Source organism: Serinus canaria, chromosome 3, assembly GCF_022539315.1.
Source record: "Serinus canaria isolate serCan28SL12 chromosome 3, serCan2020, whole genome shotgun sequence".
Taxonomy (NCBI): Eukaryota; Metazoa; Chordata; class Aves; order Passeriformes; family Fringillidae; genus Serinus; species Serinus canaria.
Genome location: NC_066316.1, coordinates 57783846 through 57800256, shown reverse-complemented (window position 1 = coordinate 57800256; position 16411 = coordinate 57783846). Strand labels below are relative to the sequence as shown.

At 42.2% G+C, this 16411-nt stretch overlaps 1 protein-coding gene across 1 annotated transcript in view; it reads right to left on the bottom strand.

The window, feature by feature from the left end:
- SLC2A12 (solute carrier family 2 member 12) overlaps positions 1–16411 on the bottom strand; it is a 30980-nt gene that overhangs the window by 6907 nt on the left and 7662 nt on the right. Inside the window, exon 2 of the mRNA XM_009095236.4 lies at positions 15047–16363. Coding sequence (XP_009093484.1) covers positions 15047–16363 — 1317 coding nt within the window. The remainder of the gene's footprint in view (positions 1–15046; positions 16364–16411) is intronic.

Below are 16411 nucleotides of genomic sequence, written 5' to 3'. Positions count from 1 at the left end.
AATACCCCCTCCACCCCCCAGCCCTCCATCTGCTGTGTAAGCCAGCAGCATTTCCAAGGGATGCTGTGATAGCAATCACACTGCACACACACCGGAGGTTTCAGTGTCTGCTCCAGCCAGCCCTGGCTGGTGTCAGGGGAATGGGTGGGAAAAGAGCTGGTGATCCCCAGGTGAGATGGAGGTAAGAGATGAGGCTGAGGGCTGGCCAGCACGATTCTCTGTGCTCAATTCAACAGCTGCAGGGTTTGTTGCTGCAGGCAGTAACTCACCTTTGCTGACCCGCAGTGTGTTGTGTGTTGACAGCAGTTAAGAAAAATTGTGCAGTTTAATGGTCCTTTATTGTGGTACAATATAGAGGAAAGAACACACACTGCAAATGCAGACAGAAATACTGCATTGGCTCAGAAAGCTTAACTGTTTCCTTAAATATCACAGAAACTAGATGGCCTGGTATTCCTTGCCCAAGTGGAAAGAGCAGAGGTTTCATATGTAATAAACAGCCCCATGACCAGGATGGTGACATGCACCTCTAAACAAAGTCACAGGGGCTGTGCAAGCAGGAAGCAGAATAGTAATGGAAGATTTCAGCTAGTCCCATTAAGACTGAATAAATCATGCATAATTGAGCACAGGGCTGGGAGTACATTTTACATACCAGAGATGATGGCTCCTTTAAGCACTTTATTGGATATTTAATGAGAGAAAAAAAGGCAAATTGTGCTTCAGTGCTGAGCCTGGGTAGTTCAAGATGCAACCATGAGCAAGATGCTGTGTTACACTGGTTATAACATTTAAAATTCAATATTCTTGTAGAAAGGGAAAAGCCAAGAGCCTACCACATTTTGTTTTGAAAGGAGAAGAATATTAATATAGGCCTCCTTTCCATAAAGATCAGGGTAAGGGCTTCAGTGGTGCTCTGGAGGATGTTTAAACTACATGGCTGAAGGCTTAAAATATACATACAACCAAATGAATGAGAAATGGCTCAGCACAGATAAACTACTCAATGAAGAAAACTGTTAAAAATAGGAAAGTGCCTTTAGGAATGGCATACATTGTGCCCAGACAAAGAAAACACAATGTGATTGCTGAAATGTTACTTGCAGTATCATCATCAGGCAGCCAAGTGTTCTGAGTGTGCTGGCTGAGAGGATGAGAGGCCAGGGATGGAGGCAGTGACATCCCAGTAATAAAGAAACACTCCACTGGGATGCAGGAAGGGATCACCCTGCTAGACTGTACCAAGCTCCTAGATGGAGCTAGGATAAAGCTGACTAATATCAGGTGGAAAGGAGATGGGTACAATGTCTTAAAGAAGAGTCCTAAGGTAAACCCTGTCATTTTGAGGGTTGGAAACATGAGACACTGTGCTTTTGAGTCTCAAAGAGCTTTGGTGAAGTGTTGTGGGATAGAAGAGCAGTGGGCTTAGTCACATTCTAAAAGATACAAACCAAGAGAATCCTAGTGAAATTACCAGATACAGCAGTTAGGTGAGGCAGAAGGATATGCTTTCTCACACAATGTGTATTTCAGCCCTGAAACTCACTGTCACAAGATAGTGCCAATATGAAAAATATTGGTCACTTAAAGCATTAAATGCTGGGTGTCAAACATTATTTCTCCGTAGGTGTGAAAAAAGATCCATCCAGATCTGTTGTTCACAATAGTAAAAATAATTCCTCAATATTTTTCTTGAAGTTTTCTAAACTACAGATAGGCAGAAGGATAACTGTGCATGCTGCATGGGTCTCTTCTGCATTGCCTCTCAGCACTTGTTATTGGCTGGAGGTTATATGGTTGGAGGCAGGGTAATACACTGATTAAGTGGACTTTTTGTTTGAGCCAACATGGCCAAACTAATGAACTTTATACCTGGGCTGTAAGCAAAGAAACATCTCAAACTTCCTTCCTTAGTGATATCTTCCTTCCTTAGAAATACCTCAAACTTCATGTGATGTCTTCCTTCCTCACTTCCTTACTTCTTTACTTCCTTATTTCCTTATTCCCTTACTTTACTGCTATGCAGTAAATAAAGTTTTTTTAAAAGAAATTAACTTACTCTTATCAGAGAAGCAGAAAAATCTGAGAATAACTGAAAAATACTGTGAGCTTGAGGGTGCTCAATATTCAAGTGAGGTACATGAATGAAAAATGTCCTTGTTTTGACCTTTTCCTGCCAGGAGGTAGAAGCAAATTGGAAGCTGCTCAGCAGCTCTTATTAGTGAAATATTAGATTCCCTCAGTATTCATTTGTTGCTTGGCATTTTTTCCCTGTACCTGCATTGTGTGAGATCAAATTCTTTATGGTGAGATTCAGAAAATGGTCATTGCAATACTTGAAAGAATTCAAGAATTCTGAGGTATAAACTCTGGAAAGCGATTAATTGGACTTACAGCTTAGGAGGGAAGTGGACAGAAGTGCTTTAGATTTGGAAAAGGAGGACTGGGTTGTTAAGAAAACAAGGTCCAAGTGAAGATATGGAAGGGGTTACCCCATGAAGTAACACAGACAGACCATCTAAGAGTGTGTAACAAATGATCAGTGCTAGGGAAGGATGCAAACAAGTCACTGCAAAGCTGCCATAAGATGGCAGGACTTGGCTAATGACTGGCTTTGCCAAGGCCAGATTTTTATTCCAGGCTTATTAAACCCAACAGGTTTTTAATTTTCCTGGCTTCTGGCTTTGCTGGGTATTACCAGAAATAGCCAGGTGGCCAACCACTTCCCACTAAAGGCCAGGTTCAGCAGTAGCTGATCTTGATTTCAAGGGGCACGTTGTGCCATCAAAGGGGATGGCAGGAGCCTTCAGAGTGTGTGGTGGTGGTGAGGTGTGTGCCTGTGAGGAAACTGGGACAGAGCTGGGCTTGGGGGACACATGTGCTGCTGTCACACACCAGCACTGTCCCAGCACGGCTCCAAGCACCCACATAATGTAACTCTGGCAAAGGCTTTCACAGGAGATCCAGTGAAAATCATCTGGGGGGCTGGCAAAAGTGAGGGATGCTTAAACTGGAAAAAGGAGAGTGTGGGAGGGAGCTGGTCCTTTTCCAAAGCAGATAAAGGAGATATGACACACAAAAGTAGACTTACACTCTGCCCCATAGTTTTGTGCAAGAGGACAAAGTAGACGACTGTGACTGGTGTTAAAAATCTCTGAGTTTGCTTAACAAGAGACATCTTTCTCTCTGGCTCTGCCCATAAAATGAAACTGAAATGGCTGCTCAAAATTAATACCTGGCAAACATAGAGCAAATGTGCAGCTGTATTGATTTGGAGAGCATGCAAGCTGCCAGCAGAGAGCCAGCCTGACAGGGTCCAGTCCTACCCTGTGTGTGCCCATCAAAAGGAGTGGAATTATTGCTGAGAGATGGGGAGTCAGGAGAAGCCTCAGCTAATCTTATGCCTCTGGCTGCATCCTGATCTCTGCAGATGAAGGCTATAAATATGTACTTTAATTCCATGGCTGACAAGATGCTTCTCTCCAAGCAGCAGACTGCTGGTTGCAAGATACCTGATGCCACTGATGATCCAGAAGGAGCTGTTGTGGTGTGTGGCAAATCTAAATTCTTTTTCTTTTCTTCTGGTACACCACAATTCTGTTTCTAATGGTTAACCCTTTTGGCTGACTCCTTGGACTAACATTATTAGGACAAGTGGGATTTAATCCTTGTTTTCCCTGAGGCTGTATCAGAGTACATAAAAATTGTTGCCCGCTGTTTGTACTATTTGCATCACTATCTAATAGACAGGCTGAGCACTCCCTTGTGTTTTCTTAAGTAACCTTGTGATGGACCATTGAAATCACTCATGCCTCCTCCAGTTTATGATAGAGCAGCAGGAAGGGTTTGAGGGAAGATAGTGATTCCAAAGCATTACCTCCATCACCTGTGCTCTGGGCCATTTGGGAAGGAGGGCAGTGAGATGCAATTCACATCTGATTTTCCTAGCAATCCTTCCTCCCTTAACCTTCTCAACACTGTAGGCCTGCATTTTAACTTTTTTGTTGTTGTTGTTTTACTATTCAAATTTTCATCTCCATGAGCTCAAAAGAAATGCTATGGATCATATGGGCCTCCCTTTTAAATGCAAGGTGTTCCATATATTCTTAAATTTGTTTTCAGTGGTCCTCAATTACTGTCCATTTTCATCTGGAAAAAATAGTCACAAATGAGATTTATTACAGGTGATCCCCATCTGAAGGATTGCTGGGCAAGAAGTGATAGATATATAAGGATCTAGAAATGGTAGAATTCTCTTAATGTGATTTGCAGACTGCCTTGCCCAAGAAAAGTGCTCAGCAGAAAAATCTATCAGTAGAACTGTCCTGTTTCTGCTGGTAGAGTCAATTTTCTTCTGAGTAGCTGGCACAGTGCTGTGCTTTGGATTTAGTATGACAACAATGTTGATAACACACTGATGGTTAAGCTGCTGCTAAGTAGTGCTTACCCTAAATCAAAGACTTTTCCGTTTCCTATGCCCAGTTTTGCATTCCCAGTGAGCAAGCGCCCGAGAAAGTGAGAGGGAACATGGCCAGAACAGTTGAAAGGAACTGGCCAAAGGAATATTCTATACTATGTATAAAACTATATTCTATATTATGTATATATTCTATTCTAGAGCATCATGCCCAGATTATAAACTGGGAAGAGTTGGCTGGGAACCACTGATCACTTCTCAGGAAAAGTCTTGCCATCAGTCAGTGGGAGGTGAGCAATCGTGTTGAGCATCACTTGTTTCTCTTGGTTTTCATTCCTCTCCCTCTCTGCCTCTTCCCTTTTCATCACAGACATTGCTATTATTGTTTTAATCATTATTATAATTAGAATTATTATTTTGGTTTGTTTATTTCAATTATTAAACTGTTCTTAACTCGTGAGGTTTAACTTTTTTTTCCAATTCTCCTCCCTAGTGGGCAGGGGCAGGGGAAAGGGTGAGCAAACAACTGTGAGGTACTTAGCTGCCAGCTGGAGTTAAAAAAGAAGAATGCATCATAGCCTTGCTGGTGGCAGATATGGTCATAGTCTGTACCTCTTTTCAGGAACTGATATGAGAGATGACAATTCTGTTTGCAACTGGATACCACAGTCACTGTTTCTCTCATTCTTTGCTATGTAGACACTCAAATTCTCCCATCAAGACAGAACAACATGCAGAGTGGCAGAAAAGAAAAAAAAAAAAGAGAGTCAAAGGAAAAATTTTCAAAAGCTTTCAAGGGAGAATATGCTTACTATAATAAAACACGTACTGCCATCCAAAAAAAAGGCCTTTTAATTAAAACCTGAAATATGTATTCCTGTTTGTGGGTGTTTATTTGTTCAAAACATTGAATCCAGGATAATCCTTTGAGGCATTTGCAGAGGAATGACTGCAGAAGCCAGAAGCCCTAATTCATGAGGAAGTTCTGTGTGAATTAGTTCAGCTTATCACATATTTCTCTTCTACAAAGTATGCAGAGGAGAAATTATCCAGTTGGGTGGGATAAGTGAACCTGTTTTTCCAGTACCCAAGGGCTACTGGTGGTCCTCGAGGGGTTGCATAGCAGAAAAAACCTGTTGTGACACAGCAACTGGGGACAATTTAGGCCTTTGCTCTTGAAAAACAGAGACTTTATTTGTGCACATGCCTCACAAAACTTCCAGCAGAAAGGATAAACAACGTTTTACAACAGTGACTTATTTATTGAGAAGCCTGTAGTGATCCAGGTTTTTTTAAGTTCCTCACTGGAAATGGCTGCCCATGTTTTGCTTTGGTTGCTGCTGGAGGAAGGCAGTGAGGAGGAAGGTGTGAAGGCTCTGGGTTTAACCACCACAAAGTGTCTTTTAGCTCTGTTTCTTCCATAAGAGTTTTCTGCACTTGGGGTTGATTTTCCAAGGCAGCAGAAGCTGGGTGCCCTCCTGGATGACCTTTCCTTTTGAGAAAATCTTCCTGGCTTTCCTCCCAGAGCTCAGTGTGGCACAGGAACTTGGATACCACGGGAGAAGCATTCTCCTGACTTCATGCACTGACTTACCATGCTCTCTGTGCTTTGGCTGAGTGTCTCACCTTCCTCAGCAGAGCTAGTGAGTTATGTGATTGAGTACATATTTTTACCTTTTCAGCATAACTATTTCCTCATACTTTATAATACCTGTTTTAATTTCATTAACTTTACAACTGAAATAAAATACTGACTTTGCACTTGAAGTCCTACTGACAGTTTTAGTTTCTGCACAAAGCTGGCCCAAGATTAGCTTGCTTCTAAGAAATTCTTCCCCAGCCCTCTTTCCTAAAGGAAACTGGATTTTATGAAGCTTGACAGATGACCTGCAAACATTTTACAGATTTCAGTATCACCATGGTCTTGTTTCCTAGAACATGGTTAAGGAAACCAATATGAGCTAAAACTTTAAAACTGTGCATAATTTTAAGCTCCATTTCTCTTATGCAATACCTTTGTGTCAATGGGGTTACTAACACAGAACTATTAGTAAAGAGATATTTACAGTATGCAGAGCACCAAGCTCAGGATACTGACTCAAATCCCTCTTTAAGTGGAGCATAATGTGCCAAACCACAGGAAGTCACCTACCTTTTCAACAGCAGATTGAACCACTGTCATTGCAGAGACACAGGAAGAGTGGCTGGGGCATGGTGTGGTCTCTCCCTCTTTTCACAGTAGCCAAGCTCTGTCTCTCAGAAGGAAAAGCCTTTGGCCTGATCCACCAAGACTTTCCCTCACCAACATATTCGAGTTACAAACAGGAACATAAATGTCAGTGAAAATCAGGTTTCTGATTTCAAGGGGTATTTCAATATACAGTTTAAATTCAGTTTTGGGGTTGAAATATAATAACATAATAAAACAATTAAGAATCTCCCACTGACATTCCCATGCCTCATTATTGTAAAAGCAGTTTTTCTTTCTTGTGACCTTTTTTACACTTACAAAAGCCCCCAAACGTGTAGGTTTTATTAAGTGAGATAAACCTATTCATCTGATATTTTAGAAAGCATCTTCTGCAATTTGAAATCCTATAATTAATATCCAGCTATCCAAAAATATCTTAAATTGCCTTGCACTTCACTACTATCAATCAGCCTTTGCAAAGGCAAACCTATTCCTGGGATGGCTTGATGTGTTAACAAAGGTTTCAGATAAACTTTATCTGGGGCAGGGGAATAGGGAGAAGCAGGCAATTTGCTTTATTTTTCATTTTGGTATGTCTTGTCTTTCTACTGCAGCTTGGTAGTACAGACACAGTGTGAAATGGAGGCCATGTGAGGCAGCATTTGAATAGCACAGGAATGATGAACTAGATAAGCACATGGAGTGTCATATTCAAACCACATGGATGCATGCATTAAAAGACTATTCAGTACAAATAAACAGTGCTAGGAATCTTGTCATAAAACAAAGAATCCAAAATATTTTTTTTATTATCTGAAATAGGACTTTCTGTACTGTTTCTCAGTGCAACATGCATATTCCCAAGGTTTATTATCTTCATTAAATTCCAACATAGCATTTAAGCATTTGATTGGTTTTGAATTTAGTCCCCACCACTCTCCCATTTTCCAGAGTGAACCACAAAAAAATCATAAAATTTATGCTTCTAATTTCTGTGAATTTTAAGGTCAGACCACAGCTGCTGGGAAAATGTAGAAACTCAAGAATAAAACATTGTAAACAAATGTCATGCAAGTCAATGTTGAGCATGTATGCCTGTTAACATCAGATTCCTGTGCACTACAAATTAATATGACATGCTTTTAGAAGCCTAAAATACTGCTTTAATGTAGGAGATAGTGAGGTGAATTCTAGGTAACTATTTTTTTTATCTAGGTATCTGATTCTTTTACCAGTGTTTTCCAAGACAGTGCAAAACCATTAAGCTTACAATATTTCAAAACATGGGAACAGCCAACTAAATCCATAGAACGTTCAGAATTTCCACACTGACACTCCCACAAGATTTTCCAGTTTCAGGTCAAGCATTTGGTGGCCAATATTAAGCCCAAGAGCACTAAGGGGCAGGGAGAAAGCATTCTCTGCCATCCTGACAATCCAGATTTCATGAGATATTACCTCTGTGATCGAGTCCTTGGGCTGTACAGGGTCAAGTGTCAAACCAGCTGTTCTGGGTTTTGTTACAGATGCATTCAGTGACTGAGGTGAAAGACACGTAAAAGGTCCAGCCTTTAACTGTGTTAGTGAATCTACTCAGGTAGCCAGTTAATCTAACAACCACAGGACCAAAGTCAAAGGGACTATACTTGCCCCCAGTATAGTTCTCTGGGCCTTATGGCAGTGCTCCAGCTCTAGGTCTTGCCTTGATTAATCCAGTAAAACACAGAGAGAGAGACCACCACACACCACTCAAGATTGTATGAGAAAGATAGTGATGGAATGCAGATGGATTTACTTCCTTCCTCACCTCTACTGATTTCACTTTTCTTGTGAACTCTTCAGCTTTCTTCCAACCTCCTTCATCTTTCTTGCCTGATCCTTCTTCCCAATTTTCTCCAATACTGGTTTAAAGCTGCATTTAAATGACTCCAACAGCTCACAATAAGACATAGAGAAAAAAAAGTGGGTTTTTACATGGGAATAGAATAGAATAGAATAGAATAGAATAGAATAGAATAGAATAGAATAGAATAGAATAGAATAGAATAGAATAGAATAGAATAGAATAGAATAGAATAGAATAGTTCAGTACCAAAGGACATACAATGGTCATCTAGTCCAACTGCAGACCACTTCAGGGCTTACCAAAAGTTAAAGCATACTACATGTGGAATGCAGTCCAGTTTAGTTTCCCGGTCATCCTAAAGTTCCTTTAACAGCCAGTAAGGAAAGGAGCATTATGCCAAAGGAAAGGTCACAGATTTCACAGAATTTGCTGAGTTGGAAGGGACCCACAAGGGTCATCAAGTCCAACTTTTAAGTGAGTGGCCTGTACAGGGATTGAACAGGGGTTGAACCCACAGCCTTGGTTTTATTCACACCATGCCCTGAGTAAGAGAGCGGGGATCTGAAAGCCCCCCTTTGGTGGAGAAAATATTTGCCTTTGTTGATAGTCTGAGGAATCTGGCTCCTGCATCAGTTGGATTCCCATGCACATTGAAACATCTGTTCCATTTTAGGTACAAATTATCTCAGTTTTAAAGTATTCATTCAAGCTGATATAAATTTAACTCAGATATACTCAATATAGCAAATCTGCCTAGGTTTAAACTAGAAATGGAAAACTATCATCCTAAACTACACTTTCATCAGTAAAAATTTGCTCTGAAGGTGTGCCCTCACTAGAGGCTTGTCTTTACCAACTTTTCTGCACAGGTTTTGCTCCTCCCAGGGCTGATGCTCTACACAGAGAGCTCCCACAGCAGCAAGATGGTGCATCATAGTAAGGCTTGCTGGGGACCACAGTACCTGCACCCCCGTCAGGGGAACCCAGCGTGTTGGGCACAAAGCCACAATCCTGGGTCTTTCACGTGGGAGGAATTTAACCAGTGTGAAACTAGTAAAACATGCAGGCAGGCTTGGTGGCCTGCAAGCCTTTCCTGCATTAGAACAAAGATAGTGACTGTAGTGACTCCAAGCCCCTGTTCTGTTCACCTGTGTTTATCCTCTCTTGTGCCTGCTCCAACAGCTTTGAATCTACCTGCTCTAAGTGCCTCTGCATCCACACAAGGAGAGAAGGGAGATGTTAGGGATCCTCAAATGCAGGAGCAGCATTAGTCTGAGGTGGCTATGAGCAGCTGAGAGTACCTCAGAGAGCCATCCTGGGAGAAGTGCTATCCCCCAAAACGGCAATGTCCTAATTTTGTGGGTCCTGTGCTCACCCTCCCCTCGTACATGGTCTGCAGACACACTTTGTATCCACTGAGAGTCTGGACCTCACAGCCCTGGGCCCTGGTGTGCTGCTCCCAGCAGTCAGCTGGGTCTCCTCTTTTGTGGATAATGTGATCACTTCAGGAGCTACAAAGAAAGAGTGATGAGCATGTAATTTTTTTCCAGTTTTCCAATCAGAAATATTCACCTGGTGGCTGAGGCTAGCAGATGGCTGCAGAGGCCATCATATCCCAGCCTGAGAAGGCTTCCCGTGGATATTTAATTTCACTCTTTAACAGGTATTTAGCAATATCAAGGTACTGCCAACACCCACTCATGGGAGCTATGGGATTCAATGGGACTGCAACAGAGACATGGAAAATCAGGGTTTACAGTAAATTCTAAACCCCTCTTCCAAGACCTGGTTATACACTTGTTGACCATAAGTATGTTAAAAACACAGAGAGAGGTAGATGTATTTCTTTGTGCCAAACCCTGAAACCCAGGAAACACTTCTCCAGCTGCAGACACTGACTTGCCTTGGGTGCGTTGTGGCCACAGCAGTCTGAGTGTAAAGGAGGCTCTAAGTGCTTGGGTCTGCAGCTCCAAGTTGCTGCCTGAAAGAGGAGTTTGTCTCCAAGAGGAGAGCTCTAGAGTTTATCCCTTGGCTTTGAAGAGCCACACAAAACTGGCAGCTGCTCTAGGACATGAAGAAATAGAACATCTTTGTCCCAGGTTGGCAGACACATAAGTACCTTTGGACTTTATACAGATAAGTTTTGGAGTTTTGAGGATGATTCATGTCATGAAATTGCCCCTCAGTCTCACTTGTAGGTGTTTTTGTGGATTTTCATCTGCATGCTCAGCATGAAATGCCATGACGCCAGCAGAGCTGATGTGATTTGCTCCAGCAGATTATCCCAAAGTTCATTGGCCAACTGCTTAAATGCTTTTGCTGTTACACAGAAATGTGTTTAAAGGACTCACAGAGGAAGAGCTCTTGTGCAAGGCACCGATGCCATACATGCAGTCCAAATGCATACATTTGACATCACTCTCTCATTAAAGGTGATCCTCATTCCACACCAAAAAATCCCTGAGATGTTATGGATTCCCTTGAACTTCACTCCCACAATATGTGCAAAGAGGTACTGCCCAAGTCCTGTTTTGCTCACTTGCCTTTAATTTGTAAGAACAAATTCAGACTGGGAAAACAGACTTTCTGTTTGGTCCAGAATGAGTCTGCATTACTTGCTTCTCAGTCTAGGATTTCTTGGAGCCACTCTGACTTCTTTTTCATAAAGAGCATTGCTTCTAGACCCCACTGCATCCCTGCATACCTGTGTGTGGTGCTTCTATATTTCTTCCAGCTACTTACTGATGAGATCATCCCACTCAGGGGGATATGCAGGAAATATGGGGGGAAGTTATCCCTAGTTAGTATTTGATCATAAATGGTGCAAAAGGAGAAGGTCAGAGGTATCTGCAAAAGGCAAAAAAGCAGCTCTTTGCTAATGGGTGTAGTCTGATATCTGAATTTGTTCATCGGGTCTGTGAGGAGAGAAGCAGAGCTCTCGGCACCCACTCTGTTTCAGAGAGGCTATAGCTGCCCTACAGTTGCTAACCAAGAGAACTCTTTTGCACATCTATCCAAACATAGGAATCCTATACTTACAGCCTTATTTTGGAAAATAAGTCTGATATCCCAGGAGCATGGCTTTCCTGGTTCCAGCATCCCAACATGTTGCACCACACACAGTGGTGAATGAAGGAAGTGACACCTCTTTATGAGAAAGGACCTCTAGTTTCTGACCCTCAAATGGTTTGAACAGAGCAATTAGCAAATGAGATGCCCTGAAACTATTTCAGTTCATTATGTGCCATTTAATAAGTGTTCATGCATGGTCATAGCTCTGACTAGATTATTTCTGTGTGTCCTTTGTGTTAAATTAATTTCCAGAGTCACACTGAGTGATCACATTTTAGCTTGAGTGATGAATTAGTGATCTACACTCGTCTCATCAGCCTGCACTCGCTGACCCCTGTGAAAGGCACTGCAGTGCTTCTGCCAGGCTCAGACCTCTCCTGTCCCTCCCCTGCCCACATACAGCAGGTTCCAATGCTTCTCTTCACAAACATGTGCTGCAAACAACCAGGAGCCCCTCTCACACTCCTCACCCTTCACATGGCAGCCAGGAATGGTTTCTTTAGGGCTCTGCAGGCATCATCCCTTCCTGAGAATGGCTGATCCTTGTTTGTCCTTTCTGACACAGAGACAAAGGGTAACCCAAGACAAACAAGGGTGTCAAGCAAGCCCCCTTAGCTAATGACTGAATGCCTTGAAACACCAATGCAAACACCCCAAGAGAAATGGCATGTGCTGTTCTGTAGTGTGAGGCAACACTGATTTGTTGCATCTACAAAACGTCCTCATAATTGTGTGAAATTGAGTGTGAACAAGCACTTGAATTGCAGTTCATCAAACATAATTAAAGTTAAACACAGCAGCAGAAATACCCCTTTTATCTTGTGTAAGGGCTGATAACATAAATACAGAGCATCCCAGAATCAAAAAATTGACTAAGCAGATGCTTGCTAGTCTGTGAATTCTTTTGTAATGCAAAAATGACTTTTATCTCTCACTGTCTATTTTTCAATGCTCATCACTGTGCTGCCTGGGTGTTTTGATAAAAGGCAATAAATATATTTAGCATATGCTTAGTTCATTTAAAAAATCAATCTACTTTATGTAATTGGACAACAAAACAGAAATAATTTATAAATGTCTGCTACACGAATCTGGATTGAACTCTCTTTGATGAGCATTAAAAAAAATGAATAAAAAGGGTAAAAAAAAGGTACAAAGTTGTTAAAAAGAAGATGATAGAGCTCAGATTGTGTGATCTGTCCTGTGAAGAGTGTGTCATCTCCTAATGGTCCTACATAAAGTCTCCTTTATCCCCACAGAACATGGTGCAGCATGGACTCAAAATAAAGGGGGTGGATTTATTCCAGAAATGGCCCTGTGGTGTGGAAGAAAACAAGCAAGATCTTCTCTGCTCTTCATCCAAAAGATGTCAGTTTGATTTACAAAGAGAGCCATCCTCAACACCACCTTCACCTTAGCCAGCCATTGCATGGAGGCAGGCATTGCACAGAGCATGAGAGTTTCCCACAGAAAACACAGTGGGGCAGGTGTTACAGTGCTTCAGGTGCCAGCACACCTGTGCACAGCCTGGACACAGCAACCAGCAAGTGCAGCCTCGATGCCTCCTTCCACTGATGAGCAGGCAATGGAGAACAGTCTGGTCCAGACCACAGGCCAGATTTAGAGATGAGCCACATAAACATGTTAAAACTATTTACTTTGCATAAGCAGAGGGGCTCATTTTTTTATTTACACTAAGAAAGGTTCACTGGGGGTAAGAAAGCTAGGCTTTGAAAACACATTCAGGGATTAGGGCTCCAAACAGGAGATGTTGCAGGCTGTACATGGGACACAAATTATAACCTTGCATCCCAATCCATACTATTCAAACATGAGAGATCCTTTAAAGATTCCAAAAATCTCTTGGTTCTCTAACTCTTCCATTTTCTGCACTTTTTAACTGAAATTTTAACTGAACAGTGTACTTTCAAAGGCAGGAAAATGCCTTGAAAGGACTTAGCTGCAATGTGAAATGCCTGTATCTTTGCTAGATCTGGCCTTCACTTGCTAGGCAAACACATCTGTCAGTATTAATTGCCTCACAGTGGCTTTATACATGATTTCTCTGTGATGGAGCTGAGAGGGTGTCTGTTCTTTCCCATTTTCTGTTTGAAAGCATTTGAGCTCTCAAGTCAAGAAAGAGGTCAAAAAACAAGCACTGGCCTCAGAGACTTCTCAGATCAGCCTGGAAAACACATCAGTTTTTTGTAGCCCTCAAGAAAATAGACACTGTTCTCATTAACTGTACATTAGGCCAACTCAAATGACTAAGAACCCATTTACAGCCAGGTCACCAGGAAAGCAGATTTCAGCAGGAGGCCAAGACTGAACATGTGACCCCACTCTAAGGGTCATTAAATATATGTTTGAAACACCCACATAAAAGTTCAAGTAACATTTTCTTTTCAGGGTTTCATCCCTGTTTTTGAACCTATGTCACAGAAAGCAGAATCCAGCCCCAAGACAATCTTCAAGGGAAGGAATAACGCTGTAATAACACAGTCAAGATTGCAACCCTGGCAATGAATGCTTATCTCACACTGCTCTCCCTGTGAGCAATGTTTAAAATAAATAAATACTGCAGGGGAGTTGTTGTTTGTGCAATTGTTGGGTTGTATCCTTGTGGCAAGCTTTTTATCATAATAATACAGGAGAGAACAGTTTGTTTGCAATGCAAGTTTGAGCCAGAGTGCAAGAGAACATAAAGTCTGTTAATAAATAACGCCCTGGGCATGTGGGTTTTGCAGAGTGACTTAAAAAGTCAACTCTTTCAAAGTACAACATTATGCAAGTGCCATTGAAACAAAACAAAAGAAAACAGAGAGATTTAATTTCTAGTCCCTTGGAATGACAGACACACTCTCCTCAGGAGAGAGTGAGATTTGTGCAAGTGTGATGGGAGATGCAGCAGTACAGTGCCAGCTGTACAGGAACACACCTTTGTGTCCTCCCACTTGTGCTGTTCCACCCAAGCAGTGGCAATGGCACAACAGCTTGCTCACGAATTATGGTACCTTGAATGTGTTTTCCATATCTAAAGACTATTACTCAGTCAGAGGGACAGATCCTCAGCAGGACTCAGACAGGTTGGTATTTTGTGGATTTGATGATATCATACCATACAGAGGTCCAGAGCTTATCATTATCTTGAGTTTAGGAGCTAGCAGCAGCAAATACCTACATCCTAACCTTCCCTGTGTAAGGACACAATAGACCAGAAAGAGGAAAGATAGCCGGGGGCTCCATAATTTTGCTGTATAAAGCTAACAGCAGTTCTTGACTGAAGAGGGACCATTTAATTACAGGGAACAGAAGAGAGTTCAGGTCATTGGCCTTAAGGGGCAGGACCTCTTCCTAAAAGTACATGCCAGGCCTACCAGGATGGTGTGTGACAATCCAGTGCACACTGGCAGACATCACTGCTTTGCCCAACATAGGAACTGCCAAATGCCAAGCCAGGTGTGTCACCCCCACACTTAATACTGTAACTTACAAGGAGTTAGAAAAATTAAACACTTACTTGGTCCAAGACCTATGGAAAATGCAGCAACATAGACAAGCAGGCTGGCCAGTGAGAGCCATTTCAGGACAACAGGAACTTCCCCACTTTCCACGTGAGACCCTGTTGTGCTTTTGCCTCCTGCCAGGGCAGTCCTGTTCAGTTCTCCTGTCCTGGCAACATCTGGGCTTTGTACATCAAATGACAATCTTTCTGTTGAAGCCATGCTAGCAAAGAGGTCCTTGAGACTCCCATTGGTGACAGTGAAGTTCCCTGGTCTCTGGAGTGAGAAATCCTCTGGAGACTGGCTTCTGCAGACCTTGGTTAAATTCACATGTATGTTATGGTTCACTAAGCCCATAGTGACCAACGATATTGCCATAACAGAAGAGCCAACACACAGAAAAGTTTTACTTCCAACTTGATCCACAAAAAATGTGGCTGGGACTGTGCTGACCACTTTAACCACTCCAACTCCAGTGGAAGCCAAGCTGGCAGCTTCATTGCTCTGGAACCCAACTGACTTCAAAACAGTCGATGCATAAAATAAAATGTTGGGTTGCCCAGTTGTTTGCACAAAAAACACTAGAGTGAGTCCTACCAGCATTCGGGCCCTCATGTTGTTTTTTGAACGAAACAGGTCCAAGAAACTATACTGATGTTCATCTTTCAGGGAAGATTTAATCACAGTAAGCTCTTTAGTAGCATCTGATGTTTCCCGTAGCCTCTCCAGTACTTTTCTCGCCGCTTCATCGTCATTTTTCATCACGAGAAACCGAGGGCTTGGAGGAAGGAAATACATGGCAACAGCCTGCAAAGCACCTAATGGAATCACCAGGCCAAACATGTACTTCCAGCCATGAGATATGCTGGCAAATGCATAATTTGAAATATAGGCGAAGAGAATGCCTATCACAATCATGAGCTCATTTAATGACACAAGGAGGCCTCTTCTGTGCTGTGGGGCGATCTCAGCGATATACACACACGTTGCAATTGATGACAACGATATGGAAATACCTATGGCAATCCGGCCCACAATGAGTACCTCGTATGATTCATAGGGCAGCAAAATCAGACTCCCCAGCACAAGTAAAGAAGATGCAATAATAATGGCAAGTCTCCTTCCAAATCTGTCTATGAGAAATCCACCAGTAAGGGATGCAAATAAGGCCCCAAAAAGCAGGGAACTTACAATGACTTCCTGCTCTTTGCAAGAGAGTGTTAAAATGCTGCTCATCTGAAGAAGAGCTCCGGAGATAAGGCCCAACTCATAGCCCATCAGAAGTCCACTTATGGCAGCAATGGCAGAAAATAGAAAGGTGAATGTTCCACAACCTGAAATAAGAGGATAAAACAAAAAAACTTGAAAGAGTGATTTCTGCA